At 45.1% G+C, this 24,501-nt stretch overlaps 1 protein-coding gene across 1 annotated transcript; it reads right to left on the bottom strand.

The window, feature by feature from the left end:
- Positions 1 to 3,374: 3,374 nt before the first annotated feature.
- CYP24A1 (cytochrome P450 family 24 subfamily A member 1) lies at positions 3,375 to 20,654 on the bottom strand. The gene is made up of 12 exons (XM_019726108.2): positions 19,894 to 20,654; positions 19,500 to 19,690; positions 18,225 to 18,318; positions 16,266 to 16,362; positions 13,947 to 14,038; positions 13,161 to 13,272; positions 11,917 to 12,062; positions 8,436 to 8,602; positions 7,560 to 7,638; positions 6,895 to 7,092; positions 6,677 to 6,797; positions 3,375 to 4,820 (listed from the first exon to the last, which is right to left on the bottom strand). Exons 1-11 carry the CDS (start codon positions 20,149 to 20,151, stop codon positions 6,687 to 6,689), a joined length of 1,545 nt encoding a protein of 514 aa, XP_019581667.2. The 5' UTR covers positions 20,152 to 20,654; the 3' UTR covers positions 3,375 to 4,820; positions 6,677 to 6,686.
- Positions 20,655 to 24,501: the final 3,847 nt, after the last annotated feature.

Below are 24,501 nucleotides of genomic sequence, written 5' to 3'. Positions count from 1 at the left end.
GATTTTTAGTTTGATATAGTCCCATTCATTTATTTTAACTTTTACTTCTCTTGCTTTTGAGGTCAAATTCATAAAATCCTCTTTGAACCCAAGGTCTATAAGTTTAGTAGACTGTTGCCTAATTTCTATGCCTCATGAAATATCATTCACTTCCTATAAATCTCTCCTGTAAAATTTAAATCAACTTATTTAAAAAGCAATTGAGTAATACCACTAGAAATTTTAAAAGAACTAATATTACTGGGAGTTGACTGTAAACACACACATTGTCATAAGTGAAAATTATTTATCTGCAAAATTCACCTTGCATATATATTGTGAGGGGTATATATGCACCCTTAATGAAAACACTGAAAAAAAAAATCAATGTAATATACTTAATGCAGTGCCAAGCACACAGTTAGTGCTTAATCAATGTAAGCTACTCTCATTCCATACGTGTAAGTTTGGTATTCAGAATATATTGTATATAGGATAGGCAAAAATATAACATAGGCTGTTTGCAGACACTGCTGTCTAATTCTGATTCTCTTCCTGCTGTGTCTAGACTCAACTTTAGAATCCTCCTCAGTATTGTGTTTCAGGGAGCCATCACCCATCAATGGGTGGCACACACCAGACGACATCTCCTAGCCTCTGGTAGATGTCACCTGGTGTAAAGAGATCTGGGCAAATTATAATTGAAGAATTAACAATAAATGAACCGACAGAGGAAATCACCTTATTAAGAAGAAAACAAATACAAATGGAAAAACAATTGCAAAACATTTATCATTCAAGTATGTGTAATCAACTCTTAATATGAATTTGGACTTCCAGACCTCTTTCTCCCCATCACCTCACCTTGCTGCTGTACGTGTGCAGAAAGTATCTCACACTCATTTTCACTGAAGCCAAATGAAGTAGGGAGGGAAAAGTGTCCACTGGTATAAATCTTAATGAATTCTAAAGCGTCTGTACTTGGGAGTTGATGCGACTTGGGAGGCCCCGCAAGAATCCTGATGATTAAGAATTCCGCAAATAGTTTTTTGCTGATAAAGGGATGTTTGCAGGACAAAACAATCATGGACAACAATAAGGGATTAAGTCATTTGGATCAATGTCCAATGCAGGAGATTAGAGAAAGCGCAACAAATTAAGTTGAATCATAAATGGAGCCTTGGCTTTCAACCAGAGTTATTCTCCAGGCTTATACTAAATTCTTGCTGATAGATTAACTGGCCACAAAGAGTAGGGAGAAGAGCAAGGGCTTTGGACTCAGAGAGATCGGGGTTTGAGTCTAACTCTTCTGCTTGCTGTGTTTCCCAGCGTGAGATACTTGACTTCTCTGAGCCTTTAAAACATGGGAAGATTCCCCGGTCCCTGGCAAGGCTGTGTGAGGAGTGGTTGAATCAAAGTACAGGAAAGGGCCAAACCACGGACACCATATTTTGATGCATAAAATGAACCATCACAGTTGTTGCCAGAGGCAAGTGAGCTAAGATATTTGAAGGCAGGCCTGACTCGTGAAAGAACGCAGGGTGGAAAAACTCTACATATGTCAGATATACCTTATTATGCATTATATGATTATATTTTACATATCTATGTTACACTTCATAATTTCTATAATATATTTATGTTACATATCACTTCATATATATCCTGCAGTCCTCAGAAGATGTCTGTACGTTATCACCTGTCTTATAAGGAAGTATGTTTTGCTCTCTCTGGTGATGGAACAGGCAGAGGAGCAGCTGAACCCTTGAAGGATGGTAGGCAGTGAGAGGTAGCAGCCATTACCAAGAAGTGCAATTAGACGAAGAGAAATATTTACTGAGAGCTTGTTATGAGCTCTTAGCCAGTAGCAAGCGTGCCTCTTTCCTCATCCAACCTACAGTCCTCGTGTGTGTGTGTGTGTGTGTGTGTGTGTGTGTGTGTGTGTGTTATCAGTCACACAAATGGCGTCAACGTGCCATCATGGGGATGGATGTGCCATAGGAGGAAGGGCACCGGTCCTGGAGACAATCCACCTTCACTGCAAGCCTGGCATCTGTCCATGCTATCCAGCGATCCTGGGCAGATGACTGACCCTCTCTGTTTCCTCAGGTGTGAAGCGGGGAGAATTATAACACCCACTGTACAGGGGGTGGTGAGGATTTGAGTCTGGGCGTATCAAGTGCTCACAAGAACATCTGGGGCAAAGCAGTCAATAAATATTAGTTATTATCGTTATGATTACAACTCTGTGGGTCAATGTCCACTCTGGGCGACCTGCTCAGGGAAGCGAGTGGGAGCTGGCGTTGTTGTTCCTCCACCCTTCACCTGTGGGGGTGCCCTCCCCCCAAATTCTACATGCTTCGCTCCCACTGGCTAGCACCTGTTGCCTTCCTCACAGACCCCCGCCGTGGGCCACTGTAGCCACTTTACATGGACACACTCAGAGCTAGAGGTACCTGGGAGCGTACATCCCCATAATGCAGCTTGAGGCTTTGCCACGAGGCGAGCAAACAGTGCTGTCATGTACGCTCCCCAGGAATCAGGCTGAGTCTGGAACTCACCCAAAATCGCACCCTCCTCTGACTCCTTTCCTTCCCTCTCCTGCTGCCCTCACTCCCTCACAAGTCCCCTGGGGGAATCACTTCCTTAATGAATCCTGGTCCCAGAGTTAGTCTCTGGGGATCCACGCCCTCCAGGAAGACTTCCTCCAGGAAGCTTGAGGTGGGCTGAATGGTGCAGAGGAGGAGAGGGAGAAGGCGAGGTAAAGAAAGAGTGCCAGGAGGAAAGACTGCAGGCGCCACAACTGTGGGCAGATAGCATTTAAGGAGTAGAAGGAACTGGCAGAAGCCTGTGTGATCGGAGTCCGCAGGCACTCAGGGCCTGGGTGACGTGGGCTGGCACCTCTGGGTCAGGGAGGCCATACTTTACAGGACAATGAAGTCCAGCTTAAGGAATTGGCTTTTGATGTAAGAACAATGGGAAGCCACAGAAGCAGGAGTGAGACACCAGCAGGTTTGGGTTTTGAAAAGACCTCTCTGTCAAGTGTCTGAAGAACAGACTGGGGAGAGACAAGATGGAGGGCAGCTGGCAGTTTCCACCATGGCCCAGGCAGTGAAGATAGAAGTAAATGGGCTGGGATAATATTTAAGCAACAACAACAACAAAGGAAAATTATTTTGCCATTCAGATGATCCTCTCCCTGTAAAAGTGCCATTGAAGTCCCGGTTTTTGTAAAGGTAGATTTTGTGATTCAGAGCTCGTAAAATGGCCACATGAGAAATTTTTCTACTAAGACAAGATTTGATTTTTTATATTTTGTTATAACAAACGCAATGAAGAGGAAACATCTCTCAAATATTTTAAAACCTGTATTCTTACTTTCAGAGAATTCACAAAAGATAGACAGATGCAAACTGATAACACATGGGTTTATAATTCTAAAAATAATTTCACAGTGGGAGGAAAGCATATACTCATTTTAGCAATATGTACATATTTATTCAAATATGAAGCTATAAATGTATACTTCTGAAATATTCTAAAAATATAACCTAAAAAGGAAACTATCAAATATACGGGAATACAAAGTATGCTCTTAGGAAAAATAGTAGTAAAAAATGTGTGTAAATAAACTGCATGTAAACACAATTTTTAAAGAAAGTTTTATAAGTATTACATAAATCTTTATGCATTTTCCACTTATGAAATCATATCTCCCCAAGGAGTTCAAGTCACATAACACAGCTTATATGGTTAATCTATAATGTATACACACTCCACTACTGTCCTATGTTATAGATTAAGGCACGAAAAGTCAGTGAATATTTTAAAACTGTGACTAAACTTTAGAACATTGCCCTAAACCAAAGATCCTAAATCAAATACCACATGTATTTAAAAAACAACAACGACTTAAGCAAATTGCCATTAGAATACACACACATAAGTATACAATTTAAAAACTGTTGGTCCACTTCTTAATGCCATAGAGGAAATACATTAACTAAACAAAGACTTTCAGGTCCGTTAACAAAATGATGCCACAGTAAATGATTAAAGGATTCTTAGACAAGAGGTTTCGGCTTCATTGAAGTACTTCTTGAAATAGAGGTATTCTCTCATTTCCCAACAATGTTTCTATTTCAAAACAGGAAAAGTGGAACGTCACAGGGACCTGATAACTTCCACCAACATTTAGCTTTGCTTCCATTATTATGCAAGTATTTTTCCAAATATGACATTAAACCGAGTTACAGTAAATGGATTGTTGATGTTATTGCAAACTCCAGACAACTTAGCTATGGTAGGACTTTCATTGTGAAGTAAATAAAAACTTACGTTTGAAAACGAAAGATTCAAGCGGTGAATTGAAAAAACAACAACAACAACAACAAAAACATTCAAGCGGTGAATTTGGTAGGGCAGGGACAGAAATATTCAGAGACTTTTACCTGACTGACAAGTGCCCAACCTCCCTATGACGTCATGGGAAATGCAAGAGGAAACAAGATCACAGGCCGTTCTGTGTAGGTCAGGGTGGCACTGACATCGGTTACGTGTCAGCTAGTGGTGTACCCTGCAGATTCCTGGTATTCCAACACTTAATCCGCATCCCTGAGTCAGATACAGTCTTAATAAATACCATGATCTGTACAGACAGTGCTGCTTCTGGAACAATTGTACAGGAGACAGAATATAAACACCTGTGCTTCAGGCTTCTTCAGGTGCTGTTTCATGCTCTGGCTTTTAAAGTTTGCTTCCGAGTAATGCAGAAGAGCCATAAGCACCATCCTTTCTGGGAGGAACAAAGCCTTTGCTCCAGGTCTTGGTAGAAAAAAAATCTGGAAAATAAAGTATATCCCGATTATATACAATTAAATGAGAAGAATTATCAGCAAAACTAAATGCTGAAACCAAAACTTGCCATGGGCTCTTGCCGGGGGTGTGGTTTGCCACCTTAACTGTCCCTGCTATCTTTGCTGAATGCTGGGTATTTCAAAATGAAGCTAGAATTCCTTCATTATCCTTCTTGATTCAATGGTGTTGGGATGTCAGAATTTGACAAATTGCCTAGTGGTACCAGACACTTGGGGAGGAATTCATTTAGGCCTCATTCAAAAATTTTATCTGTGAACTGCATGTTTCCTTAACTAACCACCTATCAGTAAATGCCCCTTAATTTGCAGTTAGCAAATACCTGTACCGTGTATCCCCGAAAATAAGACCTAACCGGAAAATAAGCCGTAGCATGATTTTTCAGGATGCTCGTAATACAAGATAAGCCCTAATGTGTCTTTTGGAGCAAAAATTAATATAAGACCCAGTCGTGTTTTCGGGGAAATACGGTAGGGCTTTATATTACGGTCATCTTGAAAAAATCATACTAGGGCTTATTTTCCGGTTAGGTCTTATTTTCGGGGAAACACGGTAGCGGCTAGTTCACTCTAGACAAATTCTAGGAGATGCTGTTGAAAGTGAGTTTGAATACTGACATATACTTCTATGAAGCCATGTGTTGGAAATGCCATGTCTCCACATAAGATATTAGAGATTTCTCTGGCTAATTTTTTATCGCTTGATAATTAATAGTGAGTGGTATACTGCAGGGAAAGTATTACGTTGTATTTGATACAGGCTGAGATTATATATATTAAAAATATACACTTATGTGCCAGGGGTCTGTAAACCAAAGCCCTGTTCAAATAGGACACACCATCTGTTTTTATAAAGTTTATTGGAATGCAGCCTTAGAGGGCAGAATAACGGCTCTCAAAAACAGTCCGTGCCCTAATTCCCGGAACCTGTGAATCTGTTACTTTAGGTGGCAAAAGGAACTTTGCAGAGGTGATTAAGGTTATGGACCGTGAGATTGGGGATATTATCCTGAATAAATAGCCTGTCGGAGAGATGCGACAGAAGAAGTAGATTTGAAGTATGGAGAAGAACGCAACTCGCTCTGGCGGGCTTTGAAGATGGAGGAAGAGGTCACGAACTAAGGGATGCAGGTAGACTCTGGAAGCTGGGAGCGGCTCTCAGCTGACAGCAAGAAATGGGGGCCTCATTTAGTAAGAAACTAAATTCTGCCAACATCCCAAATTAGCAAGGAAACAGATTCTCCCCGGCAGTCTCCAGAAAGGAACCCAGATGCGCCCACACCTTGATTTTAGCCTGGTTAGAGCTGTGTCAGGTTTCTGAACTGTAACATAATAAATTTGTGTTCTTTAACTAGGTTTTAGTCATCTGTTTTAGCAATTTGTAACGGTAGCAATAGAAAACTAATCGAATAGCCACACCTATTCATTGACGAATTGGCTGAGGCCACTTTCAAGCTGCCAGGCACAGTTAAGTGGATGTGAGAGAGACTGTAGGGCGTGGAGAACCTAGCATATCAGCCAACTGGCCCTTAACAGAAAAAAGTTTGTCCATCCGTGATATGTATGTGCAAAAACCATAACAGCAGCTTGCATTTATGGAGCACTTGGTGAATACCAGGCTCTGGGCTAAGCAGGTAGTACTCATATCAGCTTTCTGGGTAGATACTACTTTGGTCCCCATTTTACACATTTAGGAGAAAAAAAAAATGGAGGCAGAACAGTGATGTAATTGCTCAAGGTCATCCAGGGAATCAGTGAAGAGTCTGGCTGACTTCCGAGCTCGGCTCACCCCTTTGGTCATGCCCTGCACCCCAGATGATCACCTGAGGCCTCTTATCGCTGGCAGAAAGCGATGGGGAGCTCCCGGCTAGGCACCAGGATGCCCAAATGCAGCATCTCCACGGGCTCGTTGTCCGTGGCCACGATGTCATACTTGCGGACAATCTGGAACACACGCGCACAAAAGAGCAGCATTAGCCCTCTTCTCCTGCCGGGGGGCATAGCACAGAACCCAGCTTCGGAGAGCCAGTCAGGAATTTACCCAGCAAAGAGCCAAGTGGAGCTGGAGCTCGGCTAACCGGCGACCGATGCACATTCTTTTCCCGATGCCAAACGGGAGATGTGCAAACGGGTTGATCTTCTTTTTATCTTGAAGCCATCGTTCGGGTCTAAACTGACTTGAATCTTCAAAATTTTCTTCATTGGACCCCAGCACCTGGGTATTCAGCATCAACACTGTCTAAAAACATACCGAAACACAGAGCATTAAAAATAACCAGAAGAAAGACATTTGAATAGCAAAATTTACAGCAGTGATCACCTTACAAATATAAAAGTAACCTACAAATTTATAATAACGATCATTGCCCACATGTATGGAGGGCTTGAATTGTGCCAGGTAGTGAAACGGTAAAGAACATCAAAGTTTTGTTTCACATGCTCACAATAACCCCATTTTACAGATGAGAAAGGTGAGGCTCACAGAGGATACGTAAGTCACTCAAGGCTAGACTTGAATCCAAATCTCTCTGTCTGCATAACCATTGTTCCTAGTACTATACTTTGCAATACATCAACTATGCGCTACCATCTACATATTTGCAAAATGAATGCTTTCCTTGTAAAAATTTTCAGGGGAATCGGATGAATATTTGGAAAGTGTCTTTCAAAGCACTATAAGGTGCAAAATGTACAAAGTCTACTTACTCCTTTGGGTAAAGCATATTCACCCAGAACCGTTGCTTTGTCAAGAGTCCTAGTTGTAAATGGCACACTTGGGGTAAGCCTGCAAAAACCAAATCAAAGATGTAAAGGGGGGCACAGACCAAGTTCTAGCTCAAGTGTTGTGGGATTGCAGATTCTGCTTAAATAAATTGTTACAGAAGGTCATGCTCAAAAAGGGAACCCAATCACAAGTCTTCACAAAGAAATTTTGTCTCTTTCTTCCCGATATTTCTATCTCTTGTTTTTATTCCTTATCTTACTGGGTTGGCTAACCCCCCCAGAACCAGCCTGCTTAGTAGCTGTTCATAGTGGTTTTCCTATTTCACTCTAGATTGCAAATGTGTATGTTTTTCATGCGTAGCCCTGAAGCTTAATGTCTGTTCTAGGTTTCTCCCATCTACCCTTTATGAAGTTCAAGACATTTCCATCTAATCCTAAGAGGGTGTGAATTTTGTTTTCCAGAAAGGATGTCAAAAGGATTTTCAAAGAACATTTTATAGCAGAGGCTCAAAAACAAAGACGTCTCCATGTCTTATCATAAAATACTGCTGAGCTTTCATCTCAGATCCTTCAATCATGCCCCGAATCTTAATTAGTGCATTTGGCTGGTATTCATTAGAGTGTTATTGTTACCAATTTATATAGGAGGGCATTGACTTTCCAAGATGTAACAGCATTTTCCCAAATGATTTAGGAAATGAGTAATAGAAAAGGGATGTGGTCCTACGGTGCTTTCTTTGCAGCTGGTAGATGTTTATGAATTAACTGTGGGAACTGTCTATGGGGGAGACCCCTTACTATGTATTTAAGAGAACAGCTTTCTAACATATTCATACAGGCTTAGGCACGTGCCCTTACCGCATGGATTCTTTCAGACAGGCTTTTAAATATGGCATGTTCCTCAAATCCTCTGCCCGTGGCATCTGAGTCTCAGGCAATACACTCCGAATTTCCTTAAGAAGCTTTTGTTGCACGTGGGGATTACGGGATAAATTGTAGAGAATCCACATTAAGCTGTTCGCTGTCTGAAAAACAAACAGATCCAAACTTGAGTTTCTGCAAACAAGCTGCCTTAAAATCAGTTTGAGCTGAACCAAAGGCAGTGCCTCCCACAGAGCTCTGCAAATAGATCAGTGAGGACTTTCCACATATCCTTAATTTGCTGTGCCTCAAACAAATACCATAAAGTCAGATTTATTTTACTGAATTTATCAATTAAGGACAGTTTCTTGATTGAGGGAATCAAAATAGAATCCCGTAAATAATTTGCTGCATGAGGACACTTAAAATATAGTTTTGTACAAAACTGGTTTGAACACAAAACGAGCACTTGTAAAACTGGTGAAAGGAAAGCAAGGTGGGTGGATTGTATCAATGTCAACTTCCGGTTCTGGTAACGTTTGATTGTTATGCAAGATGTCACCACTGGGGGAAACTGGGTGAAGGATAAAAGGAACCCCTCTATTTTTTTCTTAGAACTGTGAGCATGTGAATCTAGAATTATCTCAAAATAGAAGTGTTTAATTAAAGAATTATTTAATACAAAAGTTGATATAAAAAATTGAATGGGGAGAGAGAAATGGAGATCTTATGAGTGCTACTCATAAGTTTTTAAAAAAATTTACAGTGTTAATGCACAAGAAACTGCATTTCTGGAATTTAAAAGAAAGGTTGTTTTTTTTTGCCACACCCTAAAAAGTTACCACAAAAATATAAAGGCATTATCTATACTCAGGGTTTCAGCCACATGCAAAGAGCCTCATAGGAGGGTGCCAACACCAAAATAAGACATTCTAGCACTGAGTTGAGAGTTTCAAGGGACCAGCCACAGTTTCTGACAAAGACTCATGGCCTTTTAAGTGGCATCCTTTTTTTCTTTTCCAAAGGCAATGAGAAGAGAAAATACATTGGCGGAAACAGCCAGTGTAGCTTTTAGCTTCATAATATTCACCACTGGTAGTCATAAGTATTTGTTTTTTAGGCCTTTTTTAAGCTAATTGAAACCAAATATTCCCGTAAAAATGGTCATTGTGTTCTCCAGCTGCAGACATCAAGACGCTTTTGCTAAGTGCCATGTGCCACTCACATAAATGAGCAAAGTGCAAGACAATTTGGAGCCAATGGCGTTTATTATTTTTGGAAGAAGATGTCTCCAAGGCAGTCTTCTTCATGTCCCAGGACTGGCAGCCTTGGCTGCAAATAAACTGTACACGGCATTATTACAAGAGTCCAATTTACAAAACAGGAAGAGGGCGTAGCTGCCAAATAAGAGATACTTTCAAATTTCTCTGATTTTCCAAATGTGACTTTCAGAATAGCCAGGACTAAAACAGAAACAGATTTAACCATATCAGTGGGTCCTTTACCACAAGTACCAAATAGAGTGTCCAAAAGGCAGATAACTGTAGCTTTCACCAAAGCCCTGTGAAAGACAGCCCAAGGTCTGTTAGGATAACTGCAGGGGCTAAATCCAGGGGAAGTGGCCTGAGAAACCTCACAGGCACAAACTGTCCTGGCTTGACCTCCGTGGAGGAGACCCATCTCGTAGCTGGCCTTCCTGCTTCCATTCTCTCTCTGCTAATTCCACTCTCCACCCACCAGTCGGAGCCCACTTTACAAAACAAAAATTTGATCACGTTACTCCCTTGCTTACAATACTCCAAGAGCTTTCCATCACAGGTATAATAAAAGTGAAATGCACCTGGTTAACATGGCCCATGGACTTCTCCGATCTCAACTCTGACCACATTTACTAGTTCTCCAGCTCCATCCCTCTTCCTGCCCCAGGGCCTTTGCATGTGCTGGTTCCTCTACCTCGAGTGCTCTTCCACCAGATCTTTCCATGGTTGGCTCATTCCAGTGTCAGCTCCAGTATGATATCCTCAAAGAGGGACCCCTCCCCCATGTCTCTGTTACCTCACCCTGATGGCTTCCTCCATGTCCCATACCACTGTGTGAAATGATCACGTCTGTCTGTTTACATGTCTCCTGTCTGGTCCCCACTACCATTTAAGTTCCATGAGGGGAAACTGGTTCCTGGTGGTCTCTCAAGTATCTGGAACAGTGCCTGTCTCATAGAAGGCACTCAGTAGTTCCTGAATTCTTTCATTTATTGAACAAATATTTCTTGAGCACCTACTAGATGTCAAGTGCTATTCTACATCCTGGGAATACAGCCGGGGACAAAACCAAGTAGTCACTTTCATGGAGTTCACATTCCAGTTGGGAAACAACAACAAAAAAACGGGTGGAGTGTTACTTTTATCACTGTAAGGTGCCTCTACCAGGCAAATGAATGGTTCCCTAGGACAGTGAGCTGAAACACATTCCCACTTTTGACAGCCTTCTGGAGCATGAGGCTAATCAGAGCTTTGCTATTCCCCAATGTGGAAAACGCTAGTTTTTTTTCTTCAGACAAGAAACATTACAGAAAGGGGGAAAATGTGGAAAAGAAATGAACTAGTATATGTTCTTCACAGAGCCTATTTGTGTATGAAATGCTGGGCCTTTGGGGAATCTTAACATACATCACTCCAATGATAGCTGGAAAAATGAATGGAAGACCCCTACACCCACCTGGACGCCTATCAGTATTTGTGTTAAGAGTCTGACTGTACTGAGTACCTACTACTGTGTTTCCCCGAAAATAAGACCTAGCCTGACAATGAGCTCTTCTGGAGTAATGCGTCTTTTGGAGCAAAAATTATTATAAGACCAGGTCTTATATTAATTTTTGCTCCAAAAGACGCATTCGAGCTGATTGTCCGGGTAGGTCTTATTTTCGGAGAAACAAGGTAGGAGTACCCACTACATCAGGGGCAAGATTTTGATCTTTAAAATTAGCCATTTCACTTAAATTGAAATCAACGTTTCCCAAAAGTACTATGTTTACATTTTACGCGTGAAAATATTATGGGACTGGCAGAGAGTATTCCAATATTTTTACAATAAACGATAGCCCAGTTAAGTAACATGCACAACTACCTAAAATAATTCCCATTTTTAAAAATTCTACATCCTCTGCCTTGCTACAGTGCGGAATTTCACTGCTTCCAAATTCTTGCAGCAGCTTGCCTGCATATCACAGCACTTGAGTCCTGCTCTGGGTTTTGTCACTAGGATAGGAATCCCTGGGAGAACTTTCCTCCCATCATGCGTTTCAGCACAAAGGCTGTGCGTTAGGTCTCCCACAGCACCGCAGATGGGATTTTTCATTTGTGCTAGAGCTCAGTTGACCCATGTGGGATGTGTGCGTCGAATGACTATTTAAAACTCTTCATTAAAAAAAGATTTTACAACCTGTTTATTTAGCCCACTAAAAAATCAGGCCCAGGCTTACCGTTTCTACCGCAGCCAGCTGGAGCTCGGTGACAGCAGCGTACAATTCCTTCTTTGAAAGCCGATTGTGGTGATAAATGTCACAAAGGAAATCCGTACAAGGCTGCTCGCGGTATTTTTCTAACCGGTGGTTGACACAAGATTTGACTATTGGAGAAGAGAAAAGGGAGAGGAAATCAGTCGAACGCTGGGATGAGGAAAAGAAAGAAAGGGAGCCTAAGATGAAATCGCCCTTGCCACATCAGGAGGGGCTTTTCAGGGACGTTGACGTGGTTAAATTAGCTAATAGGCACTTATTGTTGGGACGGCAAGGACTGATGGGTGCCCACGTGAGCTGGGCTTCTCAAACTTTCACGTGCACAAGGATCGCTTGGGCATCTTAAAGTCAGATTCTGAGTCGAGGGTCCGGGGTGAGCCTGGAAGTCTGGATTGCTAACAAGCTCCCGGGCCATGCTGCTCTGCTGGGCTACAGGTCAGATCTTGACCAGTAAAAGCTTAGCGCTTGGAGATTATCATGAGACAGAGGTGGGAGTTGGGTCCACTGTCAGAATCGGGTGTCTAGCTGATATGGTCAGGAATCTTGAGAAAGTTACTTAGCTTCTTTGTGCCTTAGTTCTTTTCTGTCACTGGGGCTAAGAGAAAGACCTGCCTTATAGGATTTTTGGTGGAAATTAAATGAGTGTGTGTGTGTGTGTGTGTGTGTGTTTGCAAAATATATATAATACACTATTATAACACAGGACAATACCTAGTACCAAAGCTTCCCTCCATAATATAGCAGAAATTGTTCTCGTCCATTGAGATATTGTCATATGCCAGGTTTTCACGTTATCTATGTTAGACCTTGAAACAGTTGCATTGAGGTAGGTACTATTGTTGTTGTTGTTGTTGTTCTGGTTCTTAGACCATTTTGGAGGCAAGACAACTGAGATGAAAAGCAGATAGGACATTTGGCCAACCCGCCACACCACGGACAGAGCTGGGACTCGAACCCAGGTATCTCTGACTCCAAAGCCCTTGCTTCTAACCACACCTAACTCCCGAAGACGACAGAAAGCCGACTCCCGCCTTTTCCTTACAATCCGTCTACACCAGGGCAACCCCCACACTCATGCTTGCAAAGCCTGAAAGAATCAGGAGGAGCCTCTTCATCGATGGATCAAGGTGCTCAGGCCGGGAAAATCATTCCGGACCTGCGGGCAGCAGCTCCAGGGCAGGGCGGCCGGGCGTGGGAGGCCATGCTACCTGACTGGAAAATGGTGTCCCAGGCCAGCGTGTGGGCCTGCCAGACCCTGGTGTTGAGGCTCTTGTGCAGCTCCACCGGGGTGACCATCATCCTCCCAAAGGTGCTCATCATCTGTGAGGAACACAAACGCCTTTTCATCCGCTTTCTCTGTCTTTCAAAGGTCACTCTGACTGTGGAATCGGAGCATTCTAAACACCGTACCCTGTGCCCCACAAACGCCGGAATTCAAAGTCCCCCCTTCCCCCCACCCCCCAGGGACATAACAAAAATAATCTTTAGGATGATTTTCTGCTGGATGTGTTTAATGAAAACAAATTGGCTCTTATAACCTAAATGTTAAAAAAAAAAAGAAGCAGAAAGGACCACTATAATCTTCATATTCACTTCCCTTTTCAATAGTTGCCTAACTTCGTCCATGTCTCTACCAGTTTCACCGTGTTTACTATGTCCACAGACGACCTAAACGGTTCGAACATTTCACATTCTGAAATTTTTCTTTTAAAAATAGCATTTTAAAAACAGACTTTGAAAAACTAGTATTGTCATCAACGGACCTTTAGCTGAAATAGCTACTTTAACTTTGCCTAAACAATGATTTCATGTGCTTCTTTATTATATGTGCATATGGGCACATCCATGCATGAAAATACATAACACAAATGAACACTTAACGATTGTTGAAATGCGTGTGCAAGCCCCTCTTGGGGGAACACAATGACCCACATTTTGTGAAGTCCTGTGAATGACCGTCAGGAAAGCTGCTCTCTCCCCTAGGGGATGCTTACTGTTTTGATGGCCATGATGAAATTCAAAGCTTCATCCCCTGCGTTCTTCTGCAGGAGCCCAAATCTCTTCTCATAGAGTACCAGGCAGATGCCTGTTAACGAAAATGATCACACTGTCACATAATCTGCAGTCTATGATTAGCTGCCTACGAAAAGCTCAATTCCATCTCTCCTAGAACTGAGGTGTTTCCTAAGAACTGAGGAAGGGTGAAAAGCCTGAGAGTCTGAAAGCTCTTTCCAGAAATTATCTCCGGGTTCAGTGACCCATCCCCTGCAGAACCTCCTGGTCAGAAATGCCACTGTGCAAATGTAGCCATTTTCATAGATGAATGAATCTCTCCTGTGACGTCTTGCTTTTGTCTGAGGTTATCACTGGTGTCACGTGTAGCAGACGTGGGGAGGGGCCTCCCCAATACTCCTTCTCCCCCCAGTTCTTAAGAAAACCATGGTTTTATTTAGGGTATGGATTATCAGTCCTCCAGCAATAAATACATCAGGATTGCTCTAAAACTGGTGGCAAACCTATTCCCTGATCTCCCGGGGTTTCTGCAGCAGCCAGAGCAGACCCTGGTGTGGACAGTGAGACCAAAAGGAAGTAATCTTTTTGCTTTTGAGCTAAAAGGTGACCAGTACCTTTTTTCCTTCTTGTTTTGCCTAAAACGCAGAGGTGAGGCTAGGGGGTCCGTAGCTGTTGTTCAACAAGCCAACAAACAGGGGATGCATGAGCAGAAATACTCGATGAGCTTGGCCCCCCAATGACACTGAATGCCAGCTGTGGACTGCCTTCCTCTCGACATCTCGTAATGCCAGACAGGAATTTTTAAGCCCACGCAGTCAGGTTTTCACTGACTTGCAAAAAATCGCATTTGAAACTCCTTAATTTGGGTGTTTACAGTGGACAGTTTCCAAAACATACACTTCTTTTCTCCTCTATAATCATTCCTTCTCTTCCCTCTACTTCTCTTTCCCTTAACACCTTCTGTGGATTTCCTATTTGCATGGAGCTTTCTAATGTGCTAAGGTGACGGGTCTATAAAGTCGAGGCTATTCTGATGGAGAAGACAGGTCAGGACAAAAGCCTCCATGGGGGGTGCCCTCTCCCACCCCTCACACCTGCAGGCAGAGGGACCCTTGCATCAAATTGAACCACGCCACCCTCCTGCTGAAACCACTCTGCTCTCACTCCCAGGTACTCCCAGGCTCAAAGCCCAACTCCCATCCCTGGTTTTATACGGATTATAACCCCTGGCTGCTGCTCTCCTCCCATCCTTTGCCCTCACCTTGCCCCTCCCGTGCAAGATATGCTCCAGTCATTCTGAAAGCCTTTCTGTTCCTTCAACATAATCTCTGTTCTTCTGCCTGGAGCATTCCTCCCTTACTTTCACCTGGCGAACTCCTACTTATCCACAAGGCCTTAGCTGAGATGGCACCACCTCCATGAAGCCTCCCCTGACCATCCTCAGCTGAGCCAGCCCTCTGAGATTCTCCCGCAGCCTTGAATCCCCTTAGTCAGGTGTTCACACACTCTGTTGAAATTGCCTTGTCCCTTGCCTGCACCTCCCCTGGGCAGCAAGCTCATCAAGGCAGGGCTCTGCTTCTTATTCCCAGAGTGCTCCTTGAAGAACGTGATCGCGCCCTCTTCTGTTTGAAACTTTCCACAGCTCCCATCTGACTCAAACTAAAAGTTCTTGCTGGGTCCTGCAGGCCCTCGCTTGATCTTTCTCAGCTCCTCTTTCGCCTCCCTCCCCCTGCAATCCACTCCCACCAGCATCCTCGAAGTTCCTCCAAGGCATTGTTCATGCTTCTGCCCCAGGGCCTTTGCACTTCCTATCTTCACTGTCTGGAACAATCTCCCAGCAGATACCCTGTGGCTTACTCCTTCCCTTCCTTTAGGTCTCATCTCAAATGTCTCCTTATCAAAGCAGACTTGCCTTGTCTAGCTAGGCCCCTCTAATATTTACTGATTCCCTTACACCTAGGCAGAGTGTATATTGAAGTGTGTTGACTTGTCGGTTATCACTCCTACTAGAATCTAAGCTCTGTGTGAGCAAGGCTGTTGCCTGTTTTGTTCACTACGGTATCCTTAGTCCCTGGCCTGGTACCTGGCACATAGAAGCTGTTCAATTACTGTTTGTTGAATGACTACACAAACAACTCATAGTGCAAAGCATAACTTCAGTGCCTGAGAGCATTAGACAGGCTGCTATGGCCATTCCTCGTCAGCAGTAGTCTATGATTGTTGAAATTGTCCACAGAGCCATGTTTTATCCTCTGACTCACTTGCAAAACCAAATGAACAAGACTGTGAAGACAACTTACTTTCAAATGACCATTTGTTCAGTTCACTGTATAAGTCCTCGATGTGGCCTCTCTCGTCACAGAGCTCATCTATTCTACCCATAAAATCAGCCAAGACCTTCAAAGAAAGAAACCACAAAACACACATTCCAGTCACTGGGGGAAAACAAAATTTAAAGCTCAGTAAGCCAACTTCAGGGTTTGCTACCTTGTGTATTCACTGGCCATAAGGTTGTTCCCTCTGAGGCAATGCTAGTAATTGTATATTCTCCTTGGAAGCCCACCTGACACCCTAATGGCCTTGTCCTGGGGTATTTCCTTAGCTTTTCCTGCAGCCACCCCAAAGCTTAAGTTTCAGCTTTTGATCTAAATTTAAAGAAAGGAAAACATTTCTTCTAATCAGAATGGGGAATAAACCACAAAGGAGAAATCAGTCAAGTGTCCCTTGATGGGAAAACATCTCAAGGTCTGTGACGCTATAACTATCCTGAGGTTTGCCACTTCCGTGTCTGGGCAAGCAAACATCTCTTTACTGATGGGTATTGTGTTAAGTGTGTTGGACTGGGAGCCAGGAAATCTGTAAATTCTGGAGGCAGCTCCCTCACTAAATAGCTCTGTGACCTTGGACAAGTTATATAAGGACTTTAGATGCCAGTTTCCCAAACCAGGGCTGTCGATGACTGGTGCCTCGCATTTAACAAGGCCTAGAAAGTACCAAGCTCTGTACTAAGTGCATTGTCTTCGCTGGTCCTCACGACAACCTCGTGAGGTAGAAAGTACTGTCACAATTCCCATTTCCTAGGTAGCAGGTGAGAAAACTGAGGCTTAGAGAGAGGCTAAGGCACTCGCCATTGAACACAGCACTGAGATATGGCCATGCTGGGACCAGGAACAAAGTCCGTGTGACTACCAAGCCCACCCATGGAAGCAATGGGCACGTAAAGTTTGCCACATACGCACGTAAAAGTACTTTGAATTAGTTACCATCAAAAAATTCAGGGATTTTGCATGCATATATGAATTTTCCACTACTAGTCACTAATAATAATAATAATAATTAATAATAATAATAGGATCTGGCAACATCGGGTCTGCATTCCCACGTGGCAGTCATTTGCTGGAGCTGGAGCAGCTGTCCCGTCTAGAAAGGGCATGTACTATTCTGTTGGCTGAAACCCTTACTGGACCTGCCTTGTACATGTATGTTGAGTACCCGGCCCCTGGAAGCGTCTGAGTTTGCAATCTTTCTCTTATACAATCTTATGTAGGTCCAAGTTCAGTTCAAAATAAATACTCCGAGTGAATGGGAGTAAAAAGAGATTACTATATACTTAACTCCCTTCCTCTTTGGCCCCCTGTTGGCTAAAGGATAATGTCTAAATACCTTAGCATGGCACAAAAACATTGACAAGACCTGCCGTCTGTCCAGCATCATTTCAGAGAAAGCCCATTTCTGAATGTACTATTCTCTAAACACACCATCATGACATGTCATGCCTCCATAGTTTCAGCAGGCTGGATGCCTTTCTCCACCATCTCTGGCTTGCAGACTCCTACTCATCCTGCAAAACCCTGCTCAAATGTCTCTACCAAGGAACTTTATAAGCATTATTTCATTTAATCCTCACAGCCACCCTGTGGAGTGAGAACTGTTCCTCCAATTTTACAGACTGGGAAACTGAGGCTTAGGGAAGTTAAGTAGTATCATCACGTAGCCAGACGGTGGAAGGCGGACGTTCGAATCCAAGGCTGTGTACTACCAAAGTCTGCGCTTGTAACTGCTCCCTTATAGCAATATTATTTTAAAAGAGGGTGAAAGACTAAGGGTTTTGGAGGAAGAGGATAAGGGGGGAATGAGGAGAAAGCAAAGAGCCCTGAATCATCCAGAGTATCCTCTGCACTTTGCAGCCATGACATGACGCTCCAGAAACATCCCTGCCTCCCAGAGAGATCCAGGAAAGCTGGCCCCAGCCCGCAAACCTCATTGATTTTGTTGTCCAGCTTCATAATTTCCACTGGCTTCATGAGTTTCTTTTGAAAGGCACTCCGGACCCGCTGCCAGTCTTCTCCTTCCCTGGAAGGAAAGCAGAAGTATATTTAGAGCAAATTGAAAAGAAAGGAAGGCAGAAGCAGAGAGACCTCCAGCGGTTCCACTGCATGAACTGTATCATGCAATGAACACGGAGAATCATGCCGAGACATGTCCAAAGACGACTGGCATTGGGATATTTGGGGCTGGTTTGACCATAGGATGATAAAGCATCTTTCCTCTCAGCCAAAGAAAGCACCAGAAAGGTGACATCCATATAATTTGGATTCAGGGCTGTGGAGGTGTTCTTGCTGGGTTTGAGCTGGGAGGCCAGGCGCCTCAGTTCCTAGCAGTGAGCGTGGGCCCGTGAACATTCCCTTCCACAGAAACCCAGATCTGTTTGAGGAAAAAGCTTGTCTTCCTGCAACCCATTGCCTTAGGTTGAAAGTCACATTCACAAAATACCTCCCAATAAAGACATACAGTCAAGATGAACTGGAGTTGTAAAAAGCGGTTCCCTCCCATCAGGCACCTCTTTGCCTTTGCCCCAAAGCTGGCCACACAGCCTGTGATGCACCATCATTTAATATGGTTTTTAATTCCAGTAATTATATCCTGAAGAATACAACTATTACGCATTACAATTTGAAGGTTAAAAAAAAGTGTGAACTTGTTAAATGCTAACACTTAAAAAGCAAAGGAATAACATCAGAGTATAGCATTTATCTGTCTGCAACCTTAACGCCCCCCCCCCATCCCACCTTTGGGTGCACCTAGGTCATAACTTTTCATTCCCCCCCAGAAAGAGAGGTCCCTGTCAAAAGCTCAGGAAGTTCATTTCTGGCGTTGGAGCTTGTGGGGGTGGGGGGAGCGGTAACAGGGACTTTTAAGAGATAATTTTGTTTGTATAACTCATTTGTCTGGCACGCCGACTTCAGAACCTCTTCCTGCCCAAGAGTCTGAACACCCCAATTTGTATAATGCTGTTTGGCATTTCTTTGATGGAAAGGCATGGCCCCAGCCCAGTTGCCAGAGAGAACGCAAGCGTTGGGTGCGCAGTGCAGCTGTCGTTCAAACCCCTCTCATCTATGCAAGAGTTCGCGCCTGCACCGGGTAAGGGCTTTCGCGTTCCCTGCATAAGAAGGGTCCAACCCCAGGGAACCTCTCCCCCATTTTTAAACGAATCAGCCCCAGCCGCCGGCCCACATCCTGCCGCGCGGACTCACAGGATCAGAAGGCCGTAGCCCTCCTTGCGATAGTCGCGATAGGCCTTCCAGGGTTTGATCTCCAGCCGCTGGGGGTACGCGCTCTCGGTGCGGTACAGCGCTTCCAGCAGGTACGGCGAGCCCAGGTGCACCGAGTCGAAGGAACCCAACTTCATGCGGAAAATCTGGCCGTACTTTTTGTGGTACTCCGCCTGCAGCCCGCCCGGCAGAGTGCAAAGTCAGCGCGCATCCCAAGTCCCGATAGCGCTTCTTCCTCCCCCCGCCTCCTTCCTCCCGGGGACCGCTGCTGCCCGGACACCCGAGCGCACTGTGCGCCGGAGCCCCGCGCCTCGGGGAGGGTTTGGAAGGCAGGGCAGGGAAAGGAAAGGGAATTGGGGCTCGACGAGGCATTTACCAGCGTGTCGTGCTGTTTCTTGAGCCCCCCTTTCCAGAGAATTTCCAGCAGGCTGCCCAGCAGTGGCCAGTTGGTAGGGCCGGGCAGGGCGGCAGCGTTCTGCGCCTCGCCACGTTCCATTAGCGGGCAGAGGGGCACCTTCCGCGGCCGAGGGGGCGCGCACGCCGTCGATGTCACGGGTCTGGGGGGCTGTCCCAGGCAGCGCAGCTGCTGTAGGAAGGCGGCCAGGGAGCGGCTCTTGCTGATGGGGGAGCTCATGGTGCGGGAGAGACCGGGCGCGTGGGAACGCACGGGGACCGGGAAGCGCGAGTTGCTCAAGTGGCGCCGGCCGGGTTGGGGACTGGACGATTCTGGGAAAGAGAGGCAAAGAGGACCAGCAGGTGTGATGGAGGGAGCGGAAGAGGGACAGAGAGCAGAAAGGACCTAGGCGAGGATGCTCGACGCTGCACCGCGCAGCACCCTCAGGGCGCGGTACCCGCCGAGCGCTGGCCGCAGGGGCGGGAGGAGGGCAGCAGGGGGCTGGGTGTCTCTTGAAAGAAGGGAAGGGATGTGGATCCGCCTGTGGGTCAGCAAGTCTGACTTCCAGGCCTGGAGCCGCGAAGTGGAGGTGTCAAGGAGGGTAGGAGAGATGCTGCGGGAGCTGAGTGTCCTCCGGGCGCTCTCCATGATCCAGGCCGGCGGACTAAGTATTTATGGAGACAGGGCAGGCCCTGGGTGGCCAATAAGCACGCCGAGTGGGGCGGAGTGGGCCCTGGCTGGCCTGTCCGGGAGGGACGCGGGACCCGGGTGGGGCGGGGCGGGGGGGGCTGGAAATCGGATGGTGTCAGCGAGGTGAGCGAGGGCGTCCGGGACTCGGGTGACCGGTGCACTGCTCCACCCCGGAGATAACCCTCCCCGGGGTGGCGCGCTGTGCCGGGAGTTCACCGGGTGTGCGCTGAGCGCGCCTCCCTGCCCTCCCCCAGCGGGCAGAGCCGGCAGTGGCAGCCCCGCGGCTGTAGCCCCGCGCTTGCACAATCGCACTGCTGGGCGGGCGAGGTCTCCGAGTGCGGGCCCGGGAAGGGTGCCGACGCCTGCCGGGGCCTCGGGAACCCGCGCGCCTCCGGGAAGCTAGTTTATGCTAGCCTGGACGGAATTCTTTTGGGAGGAAGGTTGACTTACTGCGCCTCCCAGGGTGGCGACGGGTTGAGACTACTGAAATGCATCCAAAGGGGATTTCACCTTTGGGTCCTGGGCAAAGAGGGCCAGTTAAATGCACAGAATGTCCTCCCTGGCTGCTCCATTCTGGTTGTCATGAAGATTGAATGCATTAATGCTGGCAAAGCATAGTCCACAGTCAGCACTCAACTCACCTCTTCAGGCAGTTAGGAGGTGAGCTGTGGAAGCCTGGCTTGCCGTTGAGTCTGGGCTGGGCCACCTCTCCCACGTCCATCACTCCCCTCCCTTTTGGGGGGCCACCTTGGGCAAAGGATAGGCACACGCAGCTCCGCACCACGGCCGGCAGCATCCCCACCAACCCCTATGAACTGCATCCTAGGCAAGCGTGGGGACACACACACACACACACACACACACACACACACACACACTTTCTATCATCATCATGGCTGGCAATAGTAGAACTCGCTTTACTAATTCGGGAAGAGAAGTTGGAGTTTTTCGTTGATTGTTTTAAACTGGCTCCTGTCTCTCATTCTGAACCGACACAGGAACTCCCGCCGGCCAGAGAGGAGCTGAGGGACGTTCTGTTTCCTCTCCCGGCTTTTCAGTCTCTTGGCAGGGTCTTTTTGACCCTAGTGTTGGCAAAGCTTTCCCTGGTGACTTTATTGTAAACTCTTTGTTTGTTGAAAACCTTTTGCAGCCCAACTTGAGCTTGAACACTGTCAGATTTGTCCTGAGAGGTTACTGTTAATGTTAATAAAAAGTAATAGCTATATGTTATATATTAATATAGTTTATATATAATGTACTTATATGTAATGTACATATCTACTTATGTAGGTATCCATTTATATCGTGTTCCCCCGAAAATGAGACCTAGCCAGACCATCAGCTCTAATGTGTCTTTGGAGCAAAAATTAATATAAGACCAGGTATTATATCATATTATATTAGACCCGATCTTATATTATAGTAAAATAAGACCAGGTCTTACATTAATTTTTGCTCCAAAAGATGCATTTAGAGCTGATGGTCTGGGTAGGTCTTATTTTTGGGGAAACACGGTATATACACAGTATGTGGTACATATTATATAGCACATACCATAGATTATATACTATATGTAATATACACTATATCTTGTATAACATGTTACATAGTATACAAATGAGAGCTTTCTAGGGCTTATGCTAAAGCAGCCACTTAGCTAGACATTTTACATAAATTTTCCCATTTAGTTAGCATAATGACAAAAAATGAGTGAATAAATAAAACTAAAGCTTAGAGAGTTAAATAATTTGCCCAATGTCACAGACCTTACTTACTATTGGCTCATGTGGGATTCAGGCCCAGATTTTCTGATTCTAACCTGGGCCTTTCATCTATACATTAATATGCAACATGCTACATTACATCACCTCTTCTTACACCGGGATTATCTCAGAGTATTGGAAATATTCCTTAAATGGGAATATCTCCAGAAGGGCAGTTGAGTGGAATCAGCATGTGTGGGGCTGTGCGATGGACGGAAATGTTGTTTTATGTGCTCATGGTGGTGAAAAAGAACAGCCCCCAATAGAAGATCCATTTAGTGCACCACGTGTGTGCCTTGCTTGCGGTATATTGCTTGGTACATAATAAATGCTCAATAAATCATAACTCCTATTGTTATGCCACCTGCTGAGTTATCACCCTCCCCCTTTGTTATTTCTTTCTGTCTCTTTCTGCAGGTGTGCTGAGAAAGAAAGGGAAACCGTTTCAGATTTGCTGGGTTTCCATATGAGTTTGAGCACTACGTTGCTTTCTAAACGCCAAGTAGATACGTGGACGTTCAGGCAATCATTAGTCTCGTCACAGCCAGCAAGGCAATTCCCATTTCAGGGAAATGGGTTTCTCATGTCCAGCAGAGACAGCCCCCACTCATTTTCATAGTGGGTTGCAGAGGAAAGCAAGACCTCAACCCACCTATCCTTGACCAGGTGCAGCTCAGTCACTCTTCCTCACTTGGCCACTTCCCTTGCTCTTTCCTTAGTGACTCATCCTGACAGGGATCCTGCTGGGAATTACTAATGAGAGAGCTTGAAGCGCCTTGTAAGTACCCCCCATCATTACTGAGACAGGCCCAGGCTCTCTGTTTGCTTCTGGGAAATCTTACCAGATCCTGAATGGATAATTATACCTCACACCAAGCTACCACGGATGACAAAGTGTGTGTGCATTTACATGTGTAATGAGGATGGGCTGCAGGAGTCCCTCGGCGGGCGACGGCTGCTTTCTCTGTGCTGAACAACACGAAACTCTTTCATAGATACCAAATAGGAATATAGTTCTGTGCTTCCAAGCTTTGGCTGAGCCTGGGTTTGAGTCCTAGACCCGCCTTCTGATTGTGGAAACTTGGGGTACTTACTTTCCACAGCTGTCGAACGGACAGTGTTGGAACCAACCTCACAGTAAAGCTCAAAGCTCGTGGGAAGAGGAGTAGTAAGGATAACTGATTGCATGGGGTTGCTGTGGGAACAACGTGCGTACAGTTCTTAGCACGGTGGAATGTTCAGTAAACACCACTTCAAAGTGCGACCATATTGACACACGCCTTGGTTTTTGCAAACTATATATGAGAGAGGCAACTTAGATGTCTCGACTATTATACCTTGTGTTCAACTTAATGTTGTCATGTTGACTCAGGAAACAGTATAATTGGATAAAGCCAAAGGAAGATTAGCAAAGAAATAGTAGCCAGAGAAACCAGGGCTAACTTACCGATCTGTCAGCCTCGGGTACCTCATCTTAAAGTGGTGATAACGAGGGTACCCACCCAGGAGGGTTTTTCTGTGGTTGACAAAGCCTTGGAAGTCCCTGGCATGTAGTACAGGCGCTAACATGTCACTGTTGATGTCTATTATGAGCTACAGGAATTGGGGTCTCAAATAATTCAGGTCATCGTCTCTCTTACATGTGTCTTGGGGTCCTCTGCCTAATTAGACAAAAGCCTTGAAATTCTGGACACTGTCTCCTTGTTTTTGTCTCTCCTAGAGCATAGGAGACAGTGCTGTTTACCTTGGCCAGTCCCCAACAGCGCAAATAATAGGCAATTGATTATTGACCATTTCCTCATTCTCCAGTGAAAAGAGAACGATCAGCATGAATACATGCTTTGTTTTCTGAGGAAGAAGTTGTTGGTCACTCCTGGAGGGTTTTATTTGTGCGGCATATAGGAAGCGATTCTCTATAACAAAAACAACAGTTTGGGTCCCAATGGCAGCTTGAGTTGAAGCTGCGTCGCCTGGGGCAAGTTATTATTTAACCCCTCTGAGCGTAGTTTCCTTAGTCATAACATTGGGGGTTACTGTGCCTATGTGAGAAAGGCTCAGATGGAGACTTGAAACCTCACGTGAAACACCATTAACCATTGTTTTCACAAACATCTGTTTGGCTCCTGTACTTGCTTGA

This window comes from Rhinolophus sinicus, linkage group LG13, assembly GCF_036562045.2.
Source record: "Rhinolophus sinicus isolate RSC01 linkage group LG13, ASM3656204v1, whole genome shotgun sequence".
In the NCBI taxonomy this organism is placed as follows: domain Eukaryota; kingdom Metazoa; phylum Chordata; class Mammalia; order Chiroptera; family Rhinolophidae; genus Rhinolophus; species Rhinolophus sinicus.
This window is presented reverse-complemented; position numbering and strand designations above follow the sequence as displayed.

Coding starts and splice junctions, on each gene's coding strand:
- CYP24A1 (XM_019726108.2), bottom strand. CDS start 20,151: ATGAGCTCCCCCATCAGCAAGAGCCGCTCCCTGGCCGCCTTCCTACAG. Junction 19,691..19,893: donor AGAAACAGCACGACACGCTG/GTAAATGCCTCG, acceptor GGCGGGCTGCAG/GCGGAGTACCACAAAAAGTA. Junction 14,039..16,265: donor GAACAAATGGTCATTTGAAA/GTAAGTTGTCTT, acceptor TTTCGTTAACAG/GCATCTGCCTGGTACTCTAT.